We start from the raw sequence: 26,617 nt of genomic DNA on the forward strand, positions 1-26,617 counted from the left end.
AGTGCTGTAGCCGTATAGCTTCTAGCGGGGGGCAGCATGTTCAAACAGAGAAATGCTGACTCATTGTTGGAGTCTTAGATCGCTTCCAAAAGCGATCGTGGTGTTAAAACTCAAATTCAGCTTGTTAGTAGCTGCAAATGTACCAGAGACAACACTGGAATTTATCGGTTATCTGTAACTTCTGATACATTTTTGGGTGGTTTATCAGTTTATCTTTATCAAAGATAACTTTTCAGTTATCTGTTTATCTGTTATCGAAGTTAATTTTTGGTTATCTGTGCCCACCACTGGAGAAAGGTGGCAGGAGTGATTTGTGACCGAAGAATATCAGCAAGAGTGAAGGGGAAAGTTTACAAAACAGTAGTGAGACCAGCTATGTTGTACAGTTTAGAGACGGTGGCACTAACAAAAAGGCAGGAGGCAGAGCTGGAGATGGCAGAGCTGAAGATGTTGAGATTCTCTTTGGGAGTGACAAGAATGGACAAGATTAGGAATGAACATATCAGAGGGACAGCTCAGGTGGGACAGTTTGGAGACAAAGTCAGAGAGGCGAGATTGAGATGGCTTGGACATGTGCAGAGGAAGGACCCAGGGTATATAGGGAGAAGGATGCTGAGGATGGAGCCACCAGGCAGGAGGAGAAGAGGGAGGCCAAAGAGAAAGTTCATGGATGTGCTGAGAGAGGACATGCAGGTGGATGGTGTGACAGAGGAAGATACAGAGGACAGGGTGAGATGGAAACGATTGATCTGCTGTGGCGACACCTAACGGGAACAGCCGAAAGACAAAGAAGAAGAACACTCAATAAGCATTTGGGAACTGAGGACACTAATTGTTGAAGCTTTGTAGGTTGAATACTTTCCCATTCTTCCTTGATGTACGACTTCAGTTGTTCAACAGTCCGTTGTCTCCATTGTCGTATTTTGCGCTTCATAATGCGCCACACATTTTCAATGGGCGACAGGTCTGGACTGCAGGCAGGCCAGTCTAGTACCTGCACTCTTTTACTATGAAGCCACGCTGTTGTAACGTGCAGAATGTGGCTTGGCATTGTCTTGCTGAAATAAGCAGGCGTTGCTTGGATGGCAGCATGTGTTGCTCCAGAACCTGGATGTACCTTTCGGCATTGATGGTGTCATCACAGATGTTGTTGTTGTAACCTTTATTTCACCAGGTTTGTCCCATTGAGATCAAAAGATCTCTATTTCAAGGGAGACCTGACCAAAAATGGCAGCAATACACAGTTTCAACAAACAGTCACACAGACTCGTGTAATAAAAAATCAGCTAAAACAATGACATTTAGAAAGTTTGCATTCCAGCCTTTTAACTGCAGATTTAAAAACAGTCAAATTCAGCCTGCAAATTATTCCATGCAGTGGGTGCAGACAACCTAAAGGCCTTCTTTCCCACTTCAGATCAAACTCTGGGAACAACAAACTGTACAAAGCTCGATAATCTCAGGTTGTGTAATCCATCCTTTAAAATCAGTAAGGAGGAAAGGTAGTGAAGAATGGCTTTGTAAATAAACACATACCAATGTCCTAGATGGTGTGTACTTAGAGATGTCCAACTAACTTTAGAGTATAAAGTACAGTGATGAGTTAAAAAACCATAAGGTATTATCTCAAAGCTCCATGGTACACACTATCCAACATTTGCAGACTCTGAGCGGAGGCATTCATATATAACACCGCCATAATCAAAGAAGGGTAAGATTGTAGACTCCACAAGTCTCTTTTTGACATTAAAAGAAAAACAAGACTTATTTCTATAATAAAAACCTAATAAAACTTTCAGCTTTCTAACAACATGCTGAATATGAGGTCTGTTAGAAAAGTATCCGACCTTATTATTTTTTTCAAAAACTATATGGATTTGAATCACGTGTGATTGTGTCAGACAAGTTTGAACCCTTGTGCGCATGCGTGAGTTTTTTCACGCCTGTCGGTTGCGTCATTCACCTGTGGGCAGGCTTTGAGTGAGCACTGGTCCACCCCTCCCGTCGGAATTCCTTTGTCTGAGAACTTCCTGAGAGACTGGCGCTTTGCTTGATCAAAATTTTTTCAGAAACTGTAAGGCACATCCAAGTGGACACCACTCGAGAAATTCAGACGGTTTTCGGTGAAAATTTTAACGGCTGATGAGAGATTAAGGAGTGTTACTATCGTTTTAAGGACAGCCCACGGCGCCCGACGCCGCGCCCCAAGCCGCCGTCGTCAGCCTGTTTCGAGCTGAAAACTTCCAAATTTAAGCCTCTGTTTACCCAGGACGTCGTGAGAGAGCAGAGAAGTTTCAGAAGAGGTCGGGATCAGCACTTTATCCGGACATTCCACTGTTAAAGGAGATTTTGTAATGAAAGACGTGCGGACGGATTCGCGCGTCGGCACGCAGCCGCTCATCGCACGGCGCCACAGAAAAACACCTTCGTGTTGATAACCATTCGTAAGATTCAGGCGGTTTTCGATGGCTTTCAGTCGAGTGAGTATCTGAGAAATTGTTTAACAGCTGGGCATGTTCAAACGTGTCCTGTGAGACTTCCAACGGAGGTGTTTTGCTGTGGCGCCACGCCATGAGTGGCTGGGTGCCGACGCGCGAATCCGTCCGCACGTCTTTCATTACAAAATCTTCTTTAACAGTGGAATGTCCGGATAAACTGCTGATCCCGACCTCTTTTGAAACTTCTCTGCTCTCTCACGACGTCCTGGGTCAACAGAGGCTTAAATTTGGAAGTTTTCAGCTCGAAACAGGCTGACGGCGTGGCTCGGGGCGCGGCGCGCTGTCTGGCACCGTGGGCTGTCCTTAAAGCGATAGAAACACTCCTTAATCTCTCATCAGCCGTTAACATTTTCACCGAAAACCATCTGAATTTCTCGAATGGTGTCCACTTGGATGTGCCTTACAGTTTCTGAAAAAATGTTGATCAAGCAAAGTGCCAATCTCTCAGGAAGTTCTCAGACAAAGGAATTCCGACGGGAGGGGTGGACCAGTGCTCACTCAAAGCCTGCCCACAGACGAATGACGCAACCGACAGGCGTGAAAAAACTCACGCATGTGCACGAGGGTTCAAGCTTGTCTGACGTAATCGCACGTGATTCAAATCCATATAGTTTTTGAAAAAAATAAAAAGGTCGGTTTCTTTTCTAATAGACCTCGTATGTCCTTTAAAAGATTTCATCCAATAAAAACCCCAGATACTTAAAAGAGGATACAAGCTCAATTTCATGCCTGTCGATATTCACAATTTTTCTAGACAATGTTCCTGTTGTAAGTTGCCCATGTTATGGGCACTAACACACCCCCATACCATCACAGATGCTGGCTTTTGAACTTGGCGCTGGTAACAATCTTTTTCCTCCTTTGTCCAGAGGACACGACATCCATGATTTTCAGAAACAGTTTGAAATGTGGGCTCATAAGACCACAGTGTTCCACTTGTCTATTTCAAATGAGCTCGGACCCAGAGAAGGCGGCGACGTTTCTTGATGTTGTTGATGTATGACTTTCGCTTTACATGGTAAAGTTTTAACTTGCACTTGTAGATGTAGTGATGAACTGTGTTAACTGACAATGGTTTTCTGAAGTGTTCCTGAGCCCACGCGGTAAGATCCTTTACACAATGATGTCAGTTTTTAATGCAGTGCCGCCTGAGCGATCGAAGGTCACGGGCATTCAGTGTTGGTTTTCAGCCTTGCCGCTTACATGTAGAAAGTTCTCCAGATTCTCTGAATTTTCTGATTATATTATGGACTGTAGATGAAGCAATTCTTAAATTCCTTGCAATTGAATGTTGAGAAACATTGTTCTTAAACTGGTGGACTATTTTTTCATGCAGTTGTTCACAAAGAGGTGATCTTCGCCCCATCTTGGCTTGTGAATGGCTGAGAGTTTTGGGGGATGGTCCTTTTATAAACAATCATGAGTGTCCTCAGTTCCCAAACACTTATTGAGTGTTGTTAGAAGAAAAGTTGATGCAACACAGTGGTAAACATACCACTATCCCAACTTTTTTGAAATGTGTTGCAGGCATCCATTTCAAAATGAGTAAATATTTGCACAAAAACAATAAAGTTAATCAGTTTGAACATTAAATATCTTGTCTTTGTGGTGTATTCAATTCAATATAGGTTGAAAGGGATTTGGAAATCATTGTATTCTGTTTTTATTTACATTTGACACAACGTCCCAACTTCAATGGAATTGGGGTTGTAAACGCCCACCCCTTTAACCAAAAAATAAAAATTATACATATGTATATAAAATTATACATATGCCCATGATAACTAATACAAAGTATAAATTAATCCCTGAACTAAAATTTCAAAAATGCAAACAGCAGTGCACCAAAAACAAAACAAAATCAATAAACCTAATTCATCATACTACAATATAACAGGTAATCAAATTTTTGTAGAGCCTTTTAAAGACAACCAAATTACAGAGTGATTTTGTGTTATCTGGACAGTTATTCCAAATCTTAACACTTGTTTTCCTCTGCAGGTCCCCTGTCTTGTATACCAGCATGGACTCCCAAAATTTCCTGTAGAAAGGGAGAACATTACACCTGTCCTGGCCTCCCTCCCTGTGTATTTTAGAGATTATTTTAAGATTCTTTTATTTGTTTTTAAATCTTTAAATGGCCTCACCCCACCCTACCTCTCTGAGCTGCTTCACCCCTACGCCCGTGCACGGTGCCTCTGGTCAGCTGATCATCTGCTCCTTGAGGTACCAAGGTCCAAGCGAACGCTCAGAGGGGATAGAGCTTTTTCTGTTGCAGCTCCAAAAATTTGGAATGATTTGCCCTTGCACATTAGGCAGGCCTCTTCACTGTCTGTTTTTAAAACCAATCTTAAAACCCACTTTTATTCACTGGCTTTTAATACAATATGAGACTTGGTCTGTTTTGAGTTGTTTTGCTTATTGATTGTTGTTTTTATTGTTGTTGGGGTGCTTTGTTGTTTTTATGACCATCATGTACAGCACTTTGTTTCAGTTTTGGCTGTTAGAAAGTGCTTTATGAATAAAGTTGAGTTGAGCATAATTTCCTGTATTGTCTATTGTGTCGGTAGCATGGGCAAAGCAGAGGGTCACCCCTTTGAGTCTGGTCTGCTTGAGGTTTCTTCCTCAGATCATCAGAGGGAGTTTTTCCCTTATCACTGTCGCCTTTGTGCTTGCTCTAGGGGTTTGTAAGGTTAGATCTTACTTGTGTGAAGCACCTTGAGGCAACTTTGTTGTGATTTGGCGCTATATAAATGAAAATAAATTGAAATTGAAAAAAAATTAACAAACACAATGACTTTTTACAGTAGTTCATATTTTTGATTTCTGAAATAATAATGTTCCTTGTTAATTATAACTAGAGTCCCTCATTTTAAACAGACCCTGGACATGTTGTGGTAAATGTTTATTTTTTTTACTTTAAACATAATTTGTTTAAAGTAAAATTTTAAATTATGCAAATAGACAAACAATGGATTTGTTGGCTCACAATATGGTTTCTTACTAATAATTCTTATAGCTTTCTTTTGAAGTAAAAATATAGGATTTGTATTAGTTTTGTAGGTGGTTCCCCAAACTTCAATACAGTAGATCATGTTTGGAACAGGTAATGAATGATATAAGGTAACTGAGTGTTGGGAGAGGAAATCTTGTGCTTTATACAAAATGGCAATGATCTTTGACATTTTAGATTTAACATAATTTATATGTTTTCCAACTTAGATTATCCTCAATAAAGACCCCAAGAAATTTAGTTTCATTTACAAGTTCAGTTAAAACATCATGTACTAGTACATTTCTACATACATTCCTGGGCTTATTTCCAAATATGATACATGTTGTTTTACCAAAGTGAAGTGACAATTTGTTTGAATAAAACCATTTTTTAAACTTCTGTAGTTCCTCTCCATCATGTCCAGAACCGGTCCCAAATGATCCCCACTACCAAACACATTTGTATAATCAGCAAATAAAATACAACTCACAAGCTTAGAAACTAAACATGTCGTTAATATATAAAAGAAACAACAAAAGCCCAAGGACTGAGCCCTGAGGCACCCCACAAGTGCACCTCAAAAATTCAGAATTTATCCCACCAATGTGTACACATTGATACCTATTGTACAAATAACTAGCTGTCCAGTCATGAGCTAATCCTAGATTAGCCCTGGTAACCAATCAACCACTGCAAAAACCAATATAGGCTGCAAAGAAGCACTGACAACATTTGCACTTGCATTCAGTGAGTACTCACAGAGCTATGATATGGTCCACAGTTGATTTCTTGGGTTTGAATCCAAACTGCTGAGGGGCAAGTAACGATTAAAATGGGTGAAAAAAAAATGATGATACATTTAACAATGTACCAGTACTGCAAGACTGGAGCTATATTAGTATTGAAAACACTTAAACAGCCTGATCAGCCTCCGTTTCTTTGCAGGGAAGAAAGGTTCAGAGTTAGGGGAGTACGACCCTCTCACTCAAGCAGACAGTGAGGATGAGAGCGAAGAGGATGACCTCGTGCTCAACTATCCTCGAAATGGCCTTGGCAGGGACAGCTGCCTTGGCTCGGGCTCCTCAGTGCTGCGGGGTGGCAGATCTGGACGACTTGTGGGGGCTGAAGATGATGCACAAGAGGAGGATGATGAAGAAGAAGAGGATGATTGGAGAGAGCAACTCCCCAGCAAATCCAAGCGGGACAGAGATGGTATGAAGTACTGGAGCCAAAGGGATCAAGCAGAGGAGGACCGAGGATGTCCGGGACCAATGGGGGCTGCTGGGTTGGGGATCAGTAGTTCTGATGCAGAAGAAAAGATGAGGATGACGCATGCTATACGAACTGCATTTTTCCTGGTGCCTTTGGTCTGTGCCACATTGCTTGTGTTGTTGTGTGCATTCCTGATTCCTTGTCAGAAGGGAGAACTGGAAATCAGACCGGAGTGGGAGAGAGCATTGGGAATTGCTGGAGGTGAAGTGAAAAACATTTATCACAAAGTAATCCAATCTACAGTCACCCAGTCAGGAGTTTGTAAACTGAGTGTTATAGCAAAAACATGCACTGCTGGTGATGCAAATTATGAAGACTTACTTAGTAGTTTGTTTGTCCAGATGTCTCTGACTCACCCTTTAATTAACCAGCTGTAATTGTAAGGGTAGACAGTATTGCTGTTCCACATGCTCACCATGCTATTAAAGTATTAGCACTGGAAAGTAGCCAAACAGTGTTGCTTATATTTGTTTCAAAAAGCACAAGAAGTTTATTCATGAAGATAATTATGTGTTCTGTTGCCTAGTCACACATTCCACAGAAACTGCTTAAGCATTGATGGCTTTAAGGTTTGCTTTATTGTGTGTGTGGGAATTGTTCTGCAGGTCAGAAAGGACTGTTGATTCTATATCCTGCACAGGGTGTGATCAACTTCACCCAAAGAATTTTGTGTCTGCTTTGGTCAGGATAGTTACTGGTAGATGCAAATAATGACTTCAGTTCACTAGTAGGCTGTTCATTTTTTTTTTTTCCTCTTCTCTTTAGGTGTCACTCCATCAGCACTGGCATTGTGGGACTTTGATGGTGATTCAGTAGAAGATGTCTTACTTGGTGTTACAGAACAGACCAATGACACCCAACCTGCACAGGGGAAAGTACAAAAGTACAAAAGTGAGTATTTTTGCCATTGTGTTATTAATAATGAACATTAAAAATGGAACTTTGCTAATTCCTCCCCCGCCACTTTTTCCCAATAACATACATAACTAGACGTGCCAACAGGTATACACAGGGTCCAAGCCCCCTATGCTGACTGCCTCTTGAACCCCTGCGAGGACCATGTCACTCGTAATGACAGCTGCAATACGTGGGCCTGATCGGCAGAGCCGCATGGGCGATGGTGCTGTCATGCCAACTTTGCCTTCAAGAGGACTAAATTTAACTCAGATGTCCGTATGGGTGATTTTTGGCGTATTTTTGAAATTTGGGGGGGGGGTGATATTTTTGAATGTAATTTGCATAATGAACCATGCCCACTTTATGCAATCATCACCAAATTGTAGGGTTCAACTCAGACATAATCCCCAATCATACCAGATGAATGCCATGCAATTCTGTGCACATTTTTTCAGATTATTCTTTTTGCACTTGTGGCACCCCCTAGTGACACTGTCCTTCTTTATCCTTGTGGTAAAGTTCATGTTTATAGGAGGAACTGGTTCAAAGATGTGTAACACCTTGTGTTGTGACTGCTCCCTGCCGTCTCTTCTTTATAAAGTTGGTATCTTTTGAGCTATCAACCTCCTTTTAATAAGTGTACGTGACACGATATGTAATGTTTTTTTTTGTTTTTTTTTGAGTATTTAAGACTAAAATCAAACAACAGTTTGAAATTGATCCTTTCCTGGTGTGCAGTTAGTGAAGAGATAAATATTCAGATTTTGAACTGAGCGCCACTAAAAACTAGGAACTTCCCGGTGAGTCCCGACATTGGAGAAGAAGGAGGAAGTGGCATCACTGGCGGCGCAGGCCCCTCCTGCTGCGGCCTTCACCCACTTTGCCTCAGTTCGGATGACGGACTGTTTCAAGTTTAGAGCACATAAACAATGTCAAATGTATATGTATTGTCTTTAATTTTGATGTGTGCCGTTATTATGGTAAACAAGTAATAATTGTGGATTAATTGCTGTATTTTGTGTGTAAACGTAATTGCCCTTTTAGGGATCAATAAAGTTACTTGAAACCTGAGATCCGAACTTCTTCCAATTCCAGATGATGGAGGCCACTGTGCTCATTGAGACCTTCAAAGCAGCAGAAATGTTTCTGTACCCTTCCCCAGATTTGTGCCTCAAGACAATATCTTGGAGGTCTACAGACAATTCCTTTGACTTCATGCTTGGTTTGTGCTCTGACATGCACTGTCAAATGTGAGACCTTATGTGTAGACAGGTGTGTGCCTTTCCAAATCAACTCAGTGTACCCCAGGTGGGCTCCAGTTAAGCTGTAGAAGCATCTCAAGCATGATCAGTGGAAACAGGATGCACTTGAGCTCAATTTTGTGCTTCATGGCAAAGGCTGTGAATACTCATGTACATGTGGTATCTTAAGCCGCTTTTCTACTACAAAGCTGCAGCACTACTCGGCTCTACTTGGTTTGGTTCCAAGAGCGTCTTTTTCTACTACAAATAGTACCTCTTCAACGTGGGCTGCGTCAGCAGAGCAAACTGCAGTGACGTTGTTTTATACGCGACATAAACATAAACAATGGTGGACTCTGTGTGTTTACTGCTCTGTGAGTTTTCTGTCAGAAGTTAATACTTTAAAGCGGCGCACAGAGTTAGCTAGCTTGCTAGTTAGCAGTCAGCTAGCTCACTGTGTCCGCATACATGAAACAACGATGTTACTTTAAGTTTAGATTAAAAATCTTCATTTGTTAAAGTGCGCTTCCCACCAATGGGATCAGTAACGTTAAACGGTGCTTTCAAGTAGACTACAGACAAAGTCACAAAAACACTTACCATCCGTCGCTTCCAACAAAGCCGAGTTGCGTTCATCCTGCCTCCGGGTGCTCACCGGTCGGTGTCCGTAAACAGCGTTCCTGCGGTCGAACCGTTTCCAACCCTTACGGTCCAACCTACTCCGGTCGTTGTGGTCCTGTAATCACTTTTAAGCTTTTTCAGCTGTTCTCTGCGTTGCTGTAATGTCCGGTACCCGTGAGCGACCAAAGACTAGGAGATTTTCTCATTTCGGGTCGCTTCATCCACCTCTGTATTCTCTCCTCCGCCACCAAACACAGAAACGTCCGCAGCTCATCCACGGACCACGGTGTGGTTTTGTGTGAGTAAATAAAACTCGCCGTGAAATGAAAGAAAAGGACGGTGACTATTTAAAAATGGCAGGTTTTGATTTTTGTCTCGGACGGCGCGCTCATAACTCATCCAGTGATGACATTCTCTGACCGATCAGTGGCCGGCAGCCTGTTGACGTCACATTTTAGTATTGGCTCGGCGTGCTTGGAACCTCTCCTGAGCAGGTGCTAAAAAAAAGCACCCGGTACCAGGTACTAACCCTAGTGGAAAAGCAAAAAGAGTAGAGTCGAGCCAAATAGTGCTACTTTTGTGAAGTAGAAAAGCGCCATTAGTTTCTTTTAATGATTTGCAAAAATCTCTCACTGTCATTATGGGGTGTTGTGTATAGAATTTGTGTATAGGTGAAAAATTAATTTACTCCATCTTGGAATAAGGCCGTAACATAACAAAATGTTGAAAAAGTGAAGCGCTGTATGTATTCATCTGTGTATTTTGTTTTAAAACTAATAAAGAAACAGAATAAAAAACAAACAAACCTCTGCTTGCAACCCCCTCCTTCATGTACCTGAGCACAAAAAAGGATCAGATAGGTGTGACTGATGTCCCAAGAAATGCACTCAGAATAAATATGACAATCGGAGACGAGGCTGTTAAAAATAGTCTCCTGCATAAGTTTGCACATGGATATGTGAGGTACTCTGGGCCGTCTTCACTCAAATAGAATTTTCTCCTGAAATTTTGCAGATAAACTTTTTTCATGTGCTAGATAAGAGCAGAGAAGCGCAGCGTCACTTCATAACACCTATCAATATCTTTCTCCTTCCTACTGTTCAAAGAAGGTGCCTGTGGATGAGCGCCCACAGCATAGAGTTGTGGAACAAGGTTGTCTTACCCCAGCTCTCTGCCCTAGAATGGATGGAAAATTTCGGAATGATTTTCCACTCATTTATGAAGTTGTGCTTTTTTAATAGAGTAATAATGTCTTTTTCCCCCATGGTATAGCCCGTGGACCAGATGTCACTGTCTGCAGGTGGGTGGGTGGTCATTTAATTCAAGTTTTGTAATAATGTGAGCACAAGAAGTTCTTTTTGAACTGCTGCTCAATGGTTACAAAATTTAGTATGTGTGTTAGACATGGTACCAGCCTTCTGCTGAAAAGTGTCACTTATCAGTGTTTACCCAGAGTGCAATGGTTAGTGCATACTATGTGCATGTTGTTTTTTAAATAGACAAATGTTTTCCTCAAATTTGGGTTCTTATCTCCATTATGGCCAAACTGTTGTTTATTTTCAGTATCAAATGAAAGAATGTCCAAATACTGTATCCCTTCTGATTGAAGCCTAAATTTACTCATTCTAGTTCTTCTTTCATCTTTCAAATTCTGTGGATGGTTTTCTTCAAATTTATGGATTGGCTGTCTTCCATCTTTCGCACTTGCTCATGTTCTTCCTCCCAGTTTACAGTGCGGTGGCGCTGTCTGCGGTGAGCGGTCAGGTACTGTGGAGGAGCATCATGAGGGAATCTGTGAAGTACATCCAGTGTGGTCTGCAGTACAGCGCCCAGCTGTCCCCCGTTTGCCTCCTCATTGGGAAATCTGTCGTCATGGCCATCAATGGCACCACAGGTTTGAAGATGAGCTGTTTGAGTTTATTGTCATACTGGGATCACTGTCATTATCTTGGTTTCTACAATAAAAAATATTCCCTTTGGATTTCAACATCCTGAAAAAGTCAGTTGAGTAATTCTATGGAAACACATTTACAATGACAGAATCTGCTCTTATTTTAGTTTGCCATTAAAACTTTTCTCTGATTGCAATTCTGTGACTATAAAATTCTGTCACAGAAATAGTTGTGTGTGTGTGTGTTGAGGTAACGATGCTCTCACAGAGGGTCAGTGAGGTCTTCTTTCACTTCCCCAGGGAAGAAGCTATGGTCAGTCCTGCTGAAGAACATCGATTCCCAGGCAGTGTCACTTCCAGACCTCCAGGGTGACTCAGTCCCAGACCTTCTGATAGCGACGCTGCCTGCAGATGTGGTATATATTGCATGTGTATTGAAGTACTAAGATACAAACATGTTACAAGATTTTGTTCCTATGATCTTTAATCCTAAATTAATAGTTTTGTTTGGTATAATATGATCAAAAAGACTAATGCCGCGTTCACACCGCACGCCACGTGATGCCACAAATTTGCATCCCTCGCCTGGTGATGGACGCGCCACCATCACCTGGTGTGTCGCTCTGCTTGAGCCGCGTTCACACCAGACGCCACGTGATGCCACAGATTCATCATTTGCTGCAGGAGCTGCGTCTGGATGACGGCCGCTTTCAGCGGTACTTCCGCCTGTCCAGGACCCAGTTTGAGGACCTACTCTTCCGTTCACGCGCACACATGTGAACAATTTAAAAAAAAAAAAAACTGGCTGCCGCTGCTGCAGTGCTGCTGCTCGCTCTCCCCTCAAACTCTGTCATAATTGTGAAATAAAGGACAAAAGGGACATAAGTCCTGCTCACAGGCCGGCTGCCAGAGACAGGACATGTCCACATCAAGTATAAACTCCAGACATCTATCTCCACGTCACTACATATCCAGTCCCTGATTGATCATCGCAGCGCAAGATGAAAAATTTCAGATTTTTCAACTTGGAGAGGAGGGCAACACGACGCGATATCGCGCCACAAAAGCGCCAATCGCTCAAAATCGCTTCATTCGCGTCCATCGTGTTGCATTGCATGGCTTAAACTTTTGTGGCGCCACAACGCATCCTTCCATAGGGATTACATGGCAACCTGTCCCTGCCATCGCTCGCGTGTCGTCCAGTGTGAACGCGGCATTACAGTTCATGTATTGATTCTTGCACTCACTAATTGTGATACTTTTTTTTTCCAGGGTCCGGATCTTTCACTGAATTTGATTTCTGGGCTGACCGGAGCGAAACTGGGTCATCCTATGCCTTTCAACCTCACAGGACAGGGAAAAGTGATCGGCCCTCTGCTGCACAAGACACAACATGGGGCATACTACATCCTGTTTGGACGAGGCAAAGGAATTATAAGCTGCATGCACAACTTCATTCTAGCGAAAGAAAATGTTTACATTTTGCAAAGATTTTGCATTCATTGTCATTGAGCAACGTTGGAAAAGTACTTACTGACACATGAGACATAACATTACAAACACAAAAATATACATCACTATAAAACAGGGGTTTTCAAAGTGTAGGAGAGTGAGCTCCCCCAGAGAACAAATGAATAGCTGCCCCCCCCGACACATCCACACGCTTTCAACTTTGTTTCTTTTTATTCTTTTACACATGGTAAACACATTTTAAATATATTTATGTGTTTTTAAGGAACTGTGTATGCATTTACCCTGCGACATACTAATGTCCTGTCCTGGGTGTACCCCGCCTCGCGCTGTATGACTGCTGGGATAGGCTCCAGCCCCCCGCGACCCTTAATTGGACTAAGCGGTAGAAGATGGATGGATGTATGCATTTACACATTTTACAGCCTTTGTAAACATTTTAAACATATTTTTAAAGAACTTTCTATTCTTCCACACATTTTACATGTTTTTCAAACATTTTAAATGTGTTTTTAAAAACTTTCTATTCTTCTATTTTTACCTTTTTGTCATATTTTAAACTTTTTTAACATTTAAACATCTGTGTATTTTTAAACATCTTTGACATAACTAACACATTTTAACATAAATAATATTAATTAAACTTTTATACATATTTATTAGTCAGTCTCATCTCTTGTTTTAGTGTGAGCAATGAGTCTGGGTCTTTGACGCGCACAGGTGGCGGATGCGGGGATGCACTGTGGAGAGGAGCAAACAAAGATCATCAAAATAAAACAACGTGCTCAAGATAAATTTATATATTTTTTCCTTTGATGACGACTCTTTGATATTGTAGGACAGCGCTGTAATTCATAAATTCTAGATGTAAAACAAGACTATTGGACAATGTTTAAATCATACTCGAATATTTAACATTTGAGATAAAACCAGAGTGGCACTCAAGAGAGTGTCAACTAATGCTGAATGACTGGTTTGTCTGTCTATGTAGTTATCATAATATAAGGGAACAGTAAAAGCAATACTGGTGTAAATAAACTGGTGATGTAAGTAAAGTCCAAGACATACTCACTGGCAGTTTTACCATCAGAGAGCTTCGTCCACAACTACCACAAAAGACTCAAAGCTGTCATTGATGTTAAAGCGGGCAATACACAGTATTAAGAACCTGGGGATGTAAACTTTTGATCAGGGTCATTTGGGTAGTTTCTGTTGTCATTATGATTACAAAAAGTAAACACAGTTGTTTGACAATAAATGGATTCACCCAACCACTAACCATGAGTGGGGGAAAAAAACATTTTTGTATTATCATTCATATTCTCTGAAAAATGGCCAAAAAACTGAAATTCTGCCAGGGTATGTAAACTTTTCAGCACAACTGTATGTAATATGTTGCCTGGCTGCATACTATAGCACCAGTTATGTTTCTTAAGTACAGTTTGTCAGTAATGCACCATATCTACATATCATCTGGTATAAATAGCAGTTTGGTTGTATTTAATGTAGTGTTAATGTACTTTGTGATTATGTCTGTTCCATCAGGTAATGTTGAGGCCATCTCTCTGCACGACATTTATGTCCGTGCTACTGGAAAAATGCCTCAGGCTGTCAGTCAAAAGGATCCAGTGTGGGAAGGACTCAAGAAAACAAGTAACTCATCATTCATCGACATTTACAGGTATGTATCAGGGTACTGTTAGGACCGGGGGTGTCACCTGAGCTCGCCCCACCCCCTTATCTTGTCCCCTGCGTCCGTTTGATTAAAAGAAGGATTTGACCAGGTATTTAAATTTGAACACAATTACTCTGGCAGATAGACCTCTACACAGAGATTTATTAAACAGAATTTAAATGTAACAGAATGAGTAGGGTGAGTTTACCATACACAAAGCTTTGCGGGCCTGTTCAGCAGCCTGTCTCTGAACTAGCCTTAGCAGGTCATCAGCAAGAGAATATCAGTTGAAGAGACCACTACCTTTTCCTGGACCCCATTTTCATAATAAGAATCAGCTCCTCCTATTCTTAGAACTGAAGGGTCTTCTTCCCCTCTGCTTTGGGGCATGGTCCTGCCCACTGCGCTGTCCTGTCTTCTTACTTCCTCTTTTTCCTGAAATGACACCTGTGCCTAAACTGATAAGAAATTGTTTTGGGCAAAAAAAAAAACAGCTAACCGAAGAACTGTCAGCAAGTCGTGATCGTGATCATACCACAGAAATATTTGTACATCTCAAAGTTGCACAACATTCTGACAGACAAGTCTAATCATACCCATGTAACAAGTTTAATCTCCTCATCTTGCTGACAGAAGTCCAGTACTGGCATCCTGTTCCATATGTTGTTTGCATATTTCTCAACATATCTTACTGGGCCTCAGCAAAAGAACACATCAAATTTACCACGCCTTGAAAATGATTATATGAGTAAAACATCTTAAAACAGCAAATTAACAAAATAAACATAGTTTTAGCAGAAGCAAATATAATCATAAACATAACAGGCCTTTAATTTGGCGTACACAATACACAGTTCAAAAGTATACAGACATACACAGTTCAAAAGTATTTGAACATATAGATATCATATAATTAACCTTAGCTATCTATTACATAATTAGTAAGCATTGATAAATGTCAATTACTATGCGCATATAAGTAATATAATATCCATCACATAATTAAGCACATTTAGGATATATATTCCTTCAATTCTGTTCCCTAAGTTTTTACGTGCTCCTTGAATTACAGCAAAACAATAGAAACAGTTCGTGATTCAATGTTTATTAGAGGAACGGATGAAAAAGAAATTACTGATATAGTTCACAAACTTAAAGGGAATTGGTTAAAAATATTATTGATTGCATTGTTAAGCCTTTAACATATATCTGTAATTTGTCATTAATGACTGGGAAATTTCCTTTCAAAATGAAAATAGCTAAAGTGATCACATTGTTCAAATCTGGTGACAAGCATGTCTTTTGCAATTATAGGCCAATCTCCCTCTTACCACAATTTTCCAAAATTCTGGAAAAGGTATTTGAAATTAGGTTAAATGATTTTTTAACTAAACATCATATCCTTAGTGAGCAGAAATACGGTTTTAGAAAGAATCGCACTACTTCGTTGGCTGTGATGGATTTCGTTGAACAAATTACCAACGCTGTAGGGTTTTTTTTTGTTGTTTGTTTGTTTGTTTTTACAGAAAGCATTTGATACTATAGATCATACCTTGCTATTGGACAAATTACAGAAGTATGGTATCAGGGGATTGGCACATGACTGGATAGCGAGCTACTTAGACAGTAGGTATCAGTGTGTCCACTTTGGTGGGACAAATTCTGAGTTTTTGAAGATTACTTGTGGGGTGCCCCAGGGTTCAGTCCTTGGGCCACTGTTGTTCCTTTTGTATGTTAATGATATATGTTTGGTTTCTAAGTATGTAAGTTGTATTTTATTTGTAGACGATACGACTGTGTTTTGTAGTGGGGATCATTTGGGACAGCTCCTGGACAAGATGGAGAACGAATTACATAAATTTAAAAAATGGTTTGATTTAAATAAATTATTGCTCCATTTTGGTAAAACTAAGTGTATGATATTTGGGAATAAGACCAGGAATTTAAGCAAAAAACTATTACTACATGATATTGAAATTGTAACAGATGCAAAATTTCTTGGTGTTCATATTGATGATAGATTAAGCTGGAAAACACATTAACTATGTTAAAACTAAAATGTCAAAAGCCATTACAATTCTGCACAAAGCCCAGGACTTCCTCACCCAACATCCATTGACCACTTTATTACATTCATTACTTGTTCCATATATGACATATTGTGTCGAGGTTTGGGGAAATACATACAGAACTGTTGCAAAAGAAAGCCATAAGAATTATCAGTAATAAAGCATATCGAGAGCCAACAAATTCGTTACTTGCTTGTCTGCAAATTTTAAAATTCTGGGAGTTGGTTAATATATTACAATACAGATTATGTATAAAGTTAAAAATAAGCTTTTGCCTCTACATGACCAGAATCTGTTTAAAATGAGAGACTCCAGCTACTGTTTGAGAGGAACATTATTATTTGAGAAATTGAAAATCCGTACTACTGTTAAAAGTCATTGTGTTTCCGTCAGGGGTGTTAATATTTGGAATAATTGTCCTGATAATATTAAAATACTTGGTACATTGGTTGGTTTTAAAAGGCTTTACAAAAAGAATATATATTGAAGGATTAGGTTTACATTTTGTCACTGTTCACTCTTACTTGTTGTGTTTTGAAATTTTGTGATTAAGTTAAATTGTTTATGCACTTTTTTCCTTTTTCTTTTCTCTCTGTTCTTGTATAGTTAATATGACCATATGTGTAGGTGTGTATGTATATATGTATGTATGTGTATATATGTATATGTGTGTATATGTATATATACATTCTTTATTTTTAATGGTATAAGGGGAGGGTGCTTATAAGCTTTGCTTCTGCCTTCACCCTTTCGGCCACATGGGTTTTCGTACGTTGTTTCTTTTATGTTTTATTGCTTTTGTTGTTGCTCAGTTGTGTGCCGGATAAATAAATAAATAAATTCAATTCAATTCCCCCTTTTGACCTTTGTCACCAGAGGTCAACACCTTAAGGCATGGTATCCAATTCAGGTTGATTTAATTTAATTAGCTTATAATGCGCCAAATCACAGCAAAAGCCGTCTCAAGGCGCCTTACATAAAACAAGTCAACATAAAATTGAATAAATAATCAAACATGAATAACAAAAAAAAATTCAAATACATAAATAAAAACAGAAGTAAAAGAATAAAACAAATAAAAATAAAAACTATCCACAAGAAAGAGAATAAAAATAGGTTTTGAGTCTTGACCTAAAAATGTCCATGGACTCAGACTGTCCCACGGTCAGGAAGACTGTTCCACAGGGTGGGTGCACGATACAAAAAGGCTCTTTGACCTGCTGACTTCTTCTTCTTCACCCTGGGAACACAGAGAAGTCCCGCATCTTGCGACCGCAAAGCCCAGGCCAGCACGTAGAGTTCCACCAGATCAGCCAAATAAGATGGCGCCAGTCCATGAACAACCCTATAAGTCAATAGCAAAACCTTAAAATCTGCTCTCACAGAGACAGGGAGCCAGTGCAAAGATGCCAAAATGGGTGTGATATGTTCAGACCTTCTGCTACGTGTCAGACGTCTGGCGGCAGCGTTCTGAACCAGCTGAAGACCCCTAATGCTGGACTGTGGTAACCCTGAAAATAGAACATTACAATAATCTAGTCTAAAAGAAACAAAAGCATGAATCAGGGTCTCAGCATCAGCTATGGACAGGATGGTGCGGATCCTCGCTATATTTCTCAGATGGAAAAAAGCAGTCCTAGTAACATCCCTGATGTGGAGGTCAAAAGACAACGTGGGATCAAAAATTACCCCTAATTATACCAGGGTTCCTCATTTTGTCCGTATGATGTATGACACACGAACCCAGGCTGAGTGCCAGCTGGTCAAACTAATACCGATGTCTCGCTGGACCAAGAACCATCATTTCAGTCTTATCAAAGTTTAAAAGTAGGAAGTTACTAGACATCCACCTTCTCACTGATAGAAGACAGTCCTCCAGGGATTTTATGGGAGTGAGATTTCCCGCAGTTATCGGCATGTACAACTGAGTAACAATGAAAGGCAATCCCAAAACTCCGCAGTATACGCCCAAGGGGTGCCACATACAGGAAGAAAAGCAAGGGGCCTAAAACAGATCCCTGTGGAACCCCAAATCTCATGTCAGCAAGGTAGTGCCATTATACAAGACACATTGAGAACGACAGGACAGATATGACGTCAACCAGGCAAGGGCACTTCCAGTAATCCCAAAAAAATTCTCCAACCTATTGAGCAAAATATGTTGATCCACGGTATCAAACGCAGCAGTGAGAGCTAACAACACCAAAACCGTAGTGGTGTCTGAGTCCATTGCTCGCAGAAGATCATTCACTACTTTAGTGAGAGCTGTCTCTGTGGAGTGATATTTCCTAAAAGCAGACTGCAGCGGCTCAAAAAGATCATTCTCAGTAAGGTGGTCTACGAGCTGCTGTGAAACCACCTTTTCTAAAATTTTGGAACAGAATGATAGATTTGATATCGGCCTGTAATTTTTCAATACACTAGGGTCAAGATTAGATTTCTTAAGTAATGGTTTAATCACTGCTGATTTAAAACATTTCGGAACAGATCCAGAGGTTAATGACAGATTAATAATTTCCAGCCCAAGAGTGGGCCACAGGTCCTTAAACAATTTTGTTAGTATGGGATCAAATAAACAGGTTGTGCTTTTTGTAGATGCCACAAGTTTCGTCAGCACGCCCAATGAAATACTATTAAATTCTGCCAATCTAGGTAACACCTCAATGGTAGCGCCCACCTCCATAGCAGGTTTTAATGGCTGGGCCGAGGCACGCTGAAATATGCTCAGCCTAATATCTTCTATTTTCTTCTCAAAATAATCCAAGAAATCCTGTGCTGAAAAGGGAGAACGACTAACAGGTGGCTGCCCGTGAATAAGAAATGCGAACGTGTCAAACAAAAACTTTGAGTTATGTTTGTTTTTACTGATCAAATCAGAGTAATAGGGCCGCTTCGTGGCCAGTAGTGCATGCTTATAATCTAAACTAGCATCCCGCCATACAAGGCGGAACACCTCTAATTTGGAGCAAGGCCATTTCCGTTCCAAACCTCTAGCCTTCTGCCTGAGGTCACGCAAATACTCATTGAACCAAGGTGACTGTGCCTTAGGAGGGTGTGACTTTAAAAGAGGAGGCACAGTCTTATCAAGTGTAGTTTTAAGCGTTAAATTTAGACTATCCGCGAGGCTGTCCACTGATTTAGCATTCTCCAGATTCATAACTAAAATATCAGGTAGTCTGGCCTCAAGTTCAGTCATAGTTGAGGGTTTAATACGACGCTGCAGTTGTAGACATGGTTGTTGTTCCACTAAACGTAAATGTAAACCTGATAAGTGAATGGTCAGAGAATATAGATGTGAGAGGCAAAATGTCAATATTTGTGACAGCAAACGTGCAAGAACCACATCCAGGGTATTTCCACTAATGTGTGTTGGGTCCTGAATGCATTGCTGGAATCCTAAAGCATCCACAATTTGCATAAATGATTTGCTAAGGGGATCAGAGGGCTTATTTATATGAATGTTAAAGTCACTAATAATCAAAATGTTATCTGCACTAGTTGGCAAACTAGAGATGAACGCACCAAATTCATCTAAGAATTCCGAATATGGGCCAGGGGGGCCTATAAACAGTGACAAAATAACATAGCTGAGCTCCAGTTTTATGACCTTGACAGTACTTAGGATCACGGGCATAACGGCGAGTCAGATGCTCAAAGGAATTATATTTGTGACCCCCAACAGCTAATAAAGAAAACCTAGATTTGTAAATAAAAGCCACACCCCCGCCTTGCTTCACACCACGAAACACGTGACTAAATGTGTATGCTGGTGGACAGGCCTCATTCAGAGGAAGGAGAGTTGTGGGTTTGAGCCAGGTTTTCTCAAGCCAATCATATCTAAATGATGAGCCATGATTAAATCATTAATCAACAATGATTTCGAGGACAGTGATCTGATGTTCAGGAGACCCAGGGTAAGGACCTCAGTGGGGATGACAGTCTCACTGTTCGGAACCCGGCGAAGCAAGCCCAGGTTCCGAGAGCGCCACTGGCGCACATCAATCTGGCGAAGACGTGGACGTCCGGGCCGACAGTCCTCAGAGCTGACCAGCAGCACCACACAGGCTTTAACTGGATCCACAAGGTGCCAGGGCAGCACAGATCCTGCCAGAATTCTGTGCACAGCTCGTCCGGAAGCCAAACAGCAGGCCAAACAGAGCTTCAGCTTCACCAGACGTCCACTTCATCTCCCGCGGCGACGATTGTGCTTTCGGCCGAAAGGCAGCGCAGCAGCACGGCACAGAAAAGCCGGCACCTCCGATAAAAATGGGGGCGGAAAGTTCTGTCTACCCGCCGATAACCACACCGCACCACGAACCGGGGGCTGGAGATCCAGAAGAGTTTGGCGATCATACATCCACAATGCCTCTGACTCAAAAAGAGCATAAATTAAAAACAATAAAATAACAAACAGACTGGAGAGCAGCAGACAAGCAGCCAGACACAACGGCGCCATCTTGGCACTCCAAAATCTAAATTTAATATGATTATTCAATTCCCAACAATGATCCAGTACTCGATTCAAACCAATACACTGCCAACATGTAGGCATATGGTCAAACATCAATTGACTACACTACAGTACCCCTGTGTTGTACCCTCAAAGCCAGTCTTAGTGAGTCAGAGTCCCACAGAGACAAGGTCAAGTAATCATGACTGGGCCTTGTCCCAGGGTTCAAGATGGGCTGTCCAGTCTTCAGCACCCATCTGAGAAAGGATACCAACTGGGCAGGGGTACCAAGGGGTGGGGAACAACCATGTGAGGTGTCCTATCCAAACAGTTTAAATTTTCACAGATCATGGGACTAAAAATAATGCTAATAGAAAATAATAAATATTAAAAAATAAAAATTGAACAAGGACAGGATCACATATATATCATTACCATTATGTTGACAGGATCTAAGGCCCCCATTCAGTTTAGCCCCAACCCTGCACCCTGATGGTGTGTAAGCAGTTGCTTAATCGCAGCACCTATATCAGTAACAAAAATGGTGTAAGCAGTCCTTCGTTGCCAGTGATGCATTTGAGAGACAAATGTCTTATACAATGGTACAACCGGTACAGTTATTACTACAGTCAGAGAAATTAGAATAGAAGCTACCAGTGCTTTCCGCTCGCCAAAATGTGCATAAAACCAGTCAATTATTGTTTTATTTATTGCAGAATTGTCAGCCACTTCCTCAAAGAGTGTTTGTAGTCCCGTCAGGGCTCTGGTTACAGAAAGGTTAAGTGCAATATTGTTTTGAGATAAAAGCACAGCACTCTGTGGCCAGACATGTGGCATACATCCCCCTTCAGCTATAACAAAGTCCCAGCCAATCTATTTTGGTAATCCATCAATGTAACTTTTAGTGGTTCATGTGGTCCAGTCATAGTGTCTCTGGTCAGATTATTCAATCTTTGCACATTGAAATGGATATAATTAAATCTATCTACATTTTTGTGTATCGTGCACCCCCAACAGATGGTTGACTCAGTCCCACTGCAATTTGATCCACCAATTTGCATTCATCAGCCACCCCTTGTTACCGTAGGAAATTATACTCATCACAAGGAATACTACAATAGCAAAGCACATACATTTGAAGGTAATTAATTAGACACAATCCAAGAATAATATCCATCCATCCATTTTCTTCCGCTTTATCCGGAGTTGGGTCACGGGGGCAGCAGCTCAAGCAAAGCCACCCAGACCTCCTGATCCACACACACCTCCCCCAGCTCCTCTGGGGAAACCCCAAGGCGTTCCCAAGCCAGCCGAGAGATGTAGTCCCTCCAGCGTGTCCTCGGTCTTCCCCAGGGCCTCCTCCCAATGGGATGTGCCCGGAACACCTCTCCAGCAAGGCGTCCAGGGGGCATCCGGAAAAGATGCCCAAGCCACCTCAACTGACTCCTTTCGATGTGGAGGAGCAGCGGCTCGACTCTGAGCTCCTCCCGAGTGACCAAGCTCCTCACCCTATCTCTAAGGGAGCGCCCAGCCACCCTGCGGAGGAAACTCATCTCGGCTGCTTGTACTCGCAATCTCATTTTTTCGGTCATGAGCCAAATCTCATGACCATAGGTGAGGATCGGAACGTAGATCAATCGGTAAATCGAGAGCTTTGCCCCCCTACTCAGGTCTCTCTTCCCCACGACGGTCCGATACAGCGACCGCATCACTGCAGATGCTGCATCGATCCGTCTATCGATCTCACACTCCATCCGTCCCTCACTCGTGAACAAGAATCCGAGATACTTAAACTCCTCCACTTGAGGCAAGGACACTCCACCAACCTGAAGAGGGCAAAGCATCTTTTTCCGGTCGAGAACCATGGCCTCGGATTTGGAGGTGCTGATCTTCATCCCGGATGCTTCACACTCGGCTGCAAACCGCCCCAGTGCACGCTGAAGGTCCTGATTTGACGAAGCCAACAGAACCACATCGTCCGCAAACAGCAGAGACGAGATTCTGTGGTTCCCAAACCAGACCCCCTCTACACCCTGGCTGCGCCTAGAAATTCTGTCCATAAAAATAATGAACAGAACCGGTGACAAAGGGCAGCCCTGGCGGAGGCCAATGTGCACTGGAAACAGGTTTGACTTACTACCGGCAATGCGAACCAAGCTCCTGCTGCGGTCGTACAGGGACCGGATAGCCCTTAGCAAAGGACCCCGGACCCCGTACTCCCGGAGCACCCCCCCCACAGGGTGCCCCGAGGTACACATCCGAACACCTTCTCCAGATCCACAAAACACATGTGGACTGGTTGGGCGAACTCCCATGAACCCTCGAGCACCCGATGGAGGGTGTAGAGCTGGTCCAGTGTGCCGCTACCAGGATGAAAACCACACTGCTCCTCCTGAATCCGAGGTTCGACCATCGGTTGAATTCTCCTCTCCAGTACTCTGGAATAGACCTTACCGGGGAGGCTGAGGAGTGTCATCCCCTATAGTTGGAACACACCCTCCGGTCCCCCTTCTTAAACAGAGGGACCACCACCCCGGTCTGCCAATCCAGAGGCACTGTCCCTGATCGCCACGCGATGTTGCAGAGGCGTGTCAGCCAAGACAGTCCCACAACATCCAGAGACTTAAGGTACTCGGGACGGACTTCATCCGCCCCAGCAGCCCTGCCACCGAGGAGCTTTCTAACCACCTCGGTGATTTCAGCCTGGGTAATGGATGAGTCCGCCTCTGAGTCCCCAGTCTCTGCTTCCTCTTCGGAAGACGTGATGATGGGATTGAGGAGATCCTCGAAGTACTCCTTCCACCGCCCGACAACATCCCCAGTCAGGGTCAACAGCTCGCCACCCGCACCGTAAACAGTGCTGGTGGAGAGCTGCTTCCGCCTCCTGAGGCGTCGGACGGTTTGCCAGAATCTCTTCGAGGCCGACCGATAGTCCTCCTCTATGGCCTCCCCAAACTCCTCCCAGACCCGGGTTTTTGCCTCTGCGACCGCATGGGCTGCGGCACGCTTGGCCTGCCGGTACCTGTCAGCTGCCTCCAGGGTCCCACCTACCAACAAAGATAAGTAGGACTCCTTCTTCAGCTTGACGGCATCCCTTACTTCCGGCGTCCACCACCGGGTTCGGGGACTGCTGCAGCGACAGGCACCAGAGACCTTGTGACCACAGCTACGAGTGGCCGCATCGACAATGGAGGTGGAGAACATGGTCCACTCGGACTCCATGTCTCCAACCTCCCCCGGGATCCGGGAGAAGCTCTCCCGGAGGTGGGAGTTGAAGACCTCGCTGACAGAGGGTTCCGCCAGTCGTTCGCAGCAGGCCCTCATGATACGTTTGAGCCTGCCAGGTCTGACCGGCTTCCTCCCCTCCCAGCGGATCCAGCTCACCACCAGGTGGTGATCAGTCGACAGCTCTGCCTCTCTCTTCACTCGAGTGCCCAAGACACGTGGCCGAAGGTCAGATGATACGACTGCAAAGTCGATCATCGACCTCCGACTCAGGGTGTCCTGGTGCCACGTGCGCTTATGGACACCCTTGTGCTCGAACATGGTGTTCGTGATGGACAAACTGTGACTAGCACAGTAGTCCAACAACTGAACACCACTCGGGTTCAGATCGGGGAGGCCGTGCTTCCCGATCATCCCCCTCCAGGTCTCACTGTCGCCGCCCACGTGGGCGTTGAAAACCCCAGGAGAACAATGGAGTCCCCAGTCGGAGCGCTATCTAGTACCCCTCCCAGGGACTCCAGGAAGGTCGGGTACTCTGCACTGCCGCTCGGCCCGTAGGCAGAGACAACGGTGAGAGACCTGTCCCCAACCCGAAGGCGTAGGGACGCGACCCTCTCGTTCACTGGAGTGAACTCCAACACATGGCGACTGAGCTGGGGAGCAACAAGCAGTGCGATCTCAGCTCTCCGCCTCTCCCGTGGGCAACGCCAGAAAAATGAAGCATCCAGCCCCTCCCCAGGAGTTGGGTACCAGAGCCCAAGCTGTGCGTGGAGGTGAGCCTGACTATCTCTAGTCGGTATCTCTCAACCTCCCGCACAAGCTCAGGCTCCTTCCCCCCCCAGCGAGGGTGACATTCCACGTCCCAACAGCCAGGGGCTGTAAGCATGGACCGGGCCACCCGCCCTCGACCGCCATCCAATCCTCTCTGCACCCAACCCCCATGGCCCCCTCTGCAGTTGGTGAACCCACTGGAGGGCGGGCACACGTTGCTCTTTCGGGCTGAGCCCGGCCGGGTCCCATGGGCTAAGGCCCGACCACCAGGCGCTCGCGCAAGCCCCAACCCCAGGCCTGGCTTCAGGGTGGGACCCCGGCTCCGCCATACCGGGCGACATCTCGGTCCTTGATTTTTTTATACTCGTCATAGAGGTTCTGAACTGCCCTTAGTCTGACCCGTCACCTAGTACCTGTTTGCCTTGGGAGACCCTACAAGGGGCACAAAACCCCCGACAACATAGCTCCTAGGATCATCCGGGTACGCAAACTCCCCCACCACGATAAGGTGGCAGCTAGAGGGGGAGCCAAGAATAATAATGAAGTTAATTTTCCATACTGTAAAGAGATATTTATTTTTACGAAGTCCTTTGAAGTCAGCTAGAAGAGTAGTTTGGGGACAGTTATTCCAAATGTTTACCTCTTTTACAGAGACACAGTGTTTTTTTTTATTATTATTATTGTTGTTATTATTTTTTGCAATCATTCAGTCTTTGTTTTACCAGATAATAATGTTCCTCTCAAGTTATAACTGGAGTCCTTCTTTCAACAGATTTAGAACATGTTGGAATACTGTAGGAGTTTGTTTTTGTTTTTTTGCTTTGTATTGTATAATGTAATCAGTTGAGTCCATGAATTTCAGAATGTTTCAGCAAATAAATAGTGAGTTAGTTGACTCAAGGTAAGGTTTATTACTGATGGCCTGCTTTTTCAACAGCAGTGTTCAATTCTAACAATGTTCAGTTACATGTATTTCCCCAAACTTCAATGCAGTATGTCATAGATGGAGCTATTAATGTATAACATAAAGTAATTAGTGAATATTAAGAGAAGAAAGGTTTCTCTTACATCTGTCAAAATCAGGATGATCAAAATATTGGCTCACATTTGTTACCTTTACATTGCTGTCAATTTACCCTCAACAATATTAATGTTTTCACCAGGAGCTCCATAAACACTTTATAATTGTCACCCCTTATTTACTTTCATCCACCTGCACTCATACCCTCGTGTAACCACACACTCTCCACCAACTCAAACATGCACTTCCAACTTTCACCTGCACGTACATTCTCTCCACATATCATGCACGGAAAATAACACACATAGTGCCGCATTTCTGTTCTGCCAACTGAAACCCATCAGAGTTGAGGGTCCAAAAACATTTTCATACCTTTCAGTCCCTGACTTGAGTATTTTAATAGTTTATTTTTCACCCGCTCAAATTGTTTTTTTTTTTTTTCGTGGAGTCAGTCTTTTGTGGAAACTCCTCTCAAATAAAATTAGAAAAAGAGGTTCACAGGTCAAAAAAATGACCTGGGG

General features: G+C 42.9%; 1 protein-coding gene across 1 annotated transcript in view; it reads left to right on the forward strand.

The window, feature by feature from the left end:
• The window catches only part of fam234b (family with sequence similarity 234 member B), a 51,504-nt gene that overhangs the window by 7,425 nt on the left and 17,462 nt on the right, over positions 1-26,617 (forward strand). Inside the window, exons 2-7 of the mRNA XM_034190156.1 lie at positions 6,439-6,966; positions 7,531-7,656; positions 11,251-11,418; positions 11,716-11,831; positions 12,688-12,838; positions 14,431-14,566. Of these exons, the coding sequence (XP_034046047.1) occupies positions 6,439-6,966; positions 7,531-7,656; positions 11,251-11,418; positions 11,716-11,831; positions 12,688-12,838; positions 14,431-14,566 (1,225 nt within the window). The remainder of the gene's footprint in view (positions 1-6,438; positions 6,967-7,530; positions 7,657-11,250; positions 11,419-11,715; positions 11,832-12,687; positions 12,839-14,430; positions 14,567-26,617) is intronic.

This window comes from Thalassophryne amazonica, chromosome 16 (assembly GCF_902500255.1).
Source record: "Thalassophryne amazonica chromosome 16, fThaAma1.1, whole genome shotgun sequence".
NCBI lineage: Eukaryota > Metazoa > Chordata > Actinopteri > Batrachoidiformes > Batrachoididae > Thalassophryne > Thalassophryne amazonica.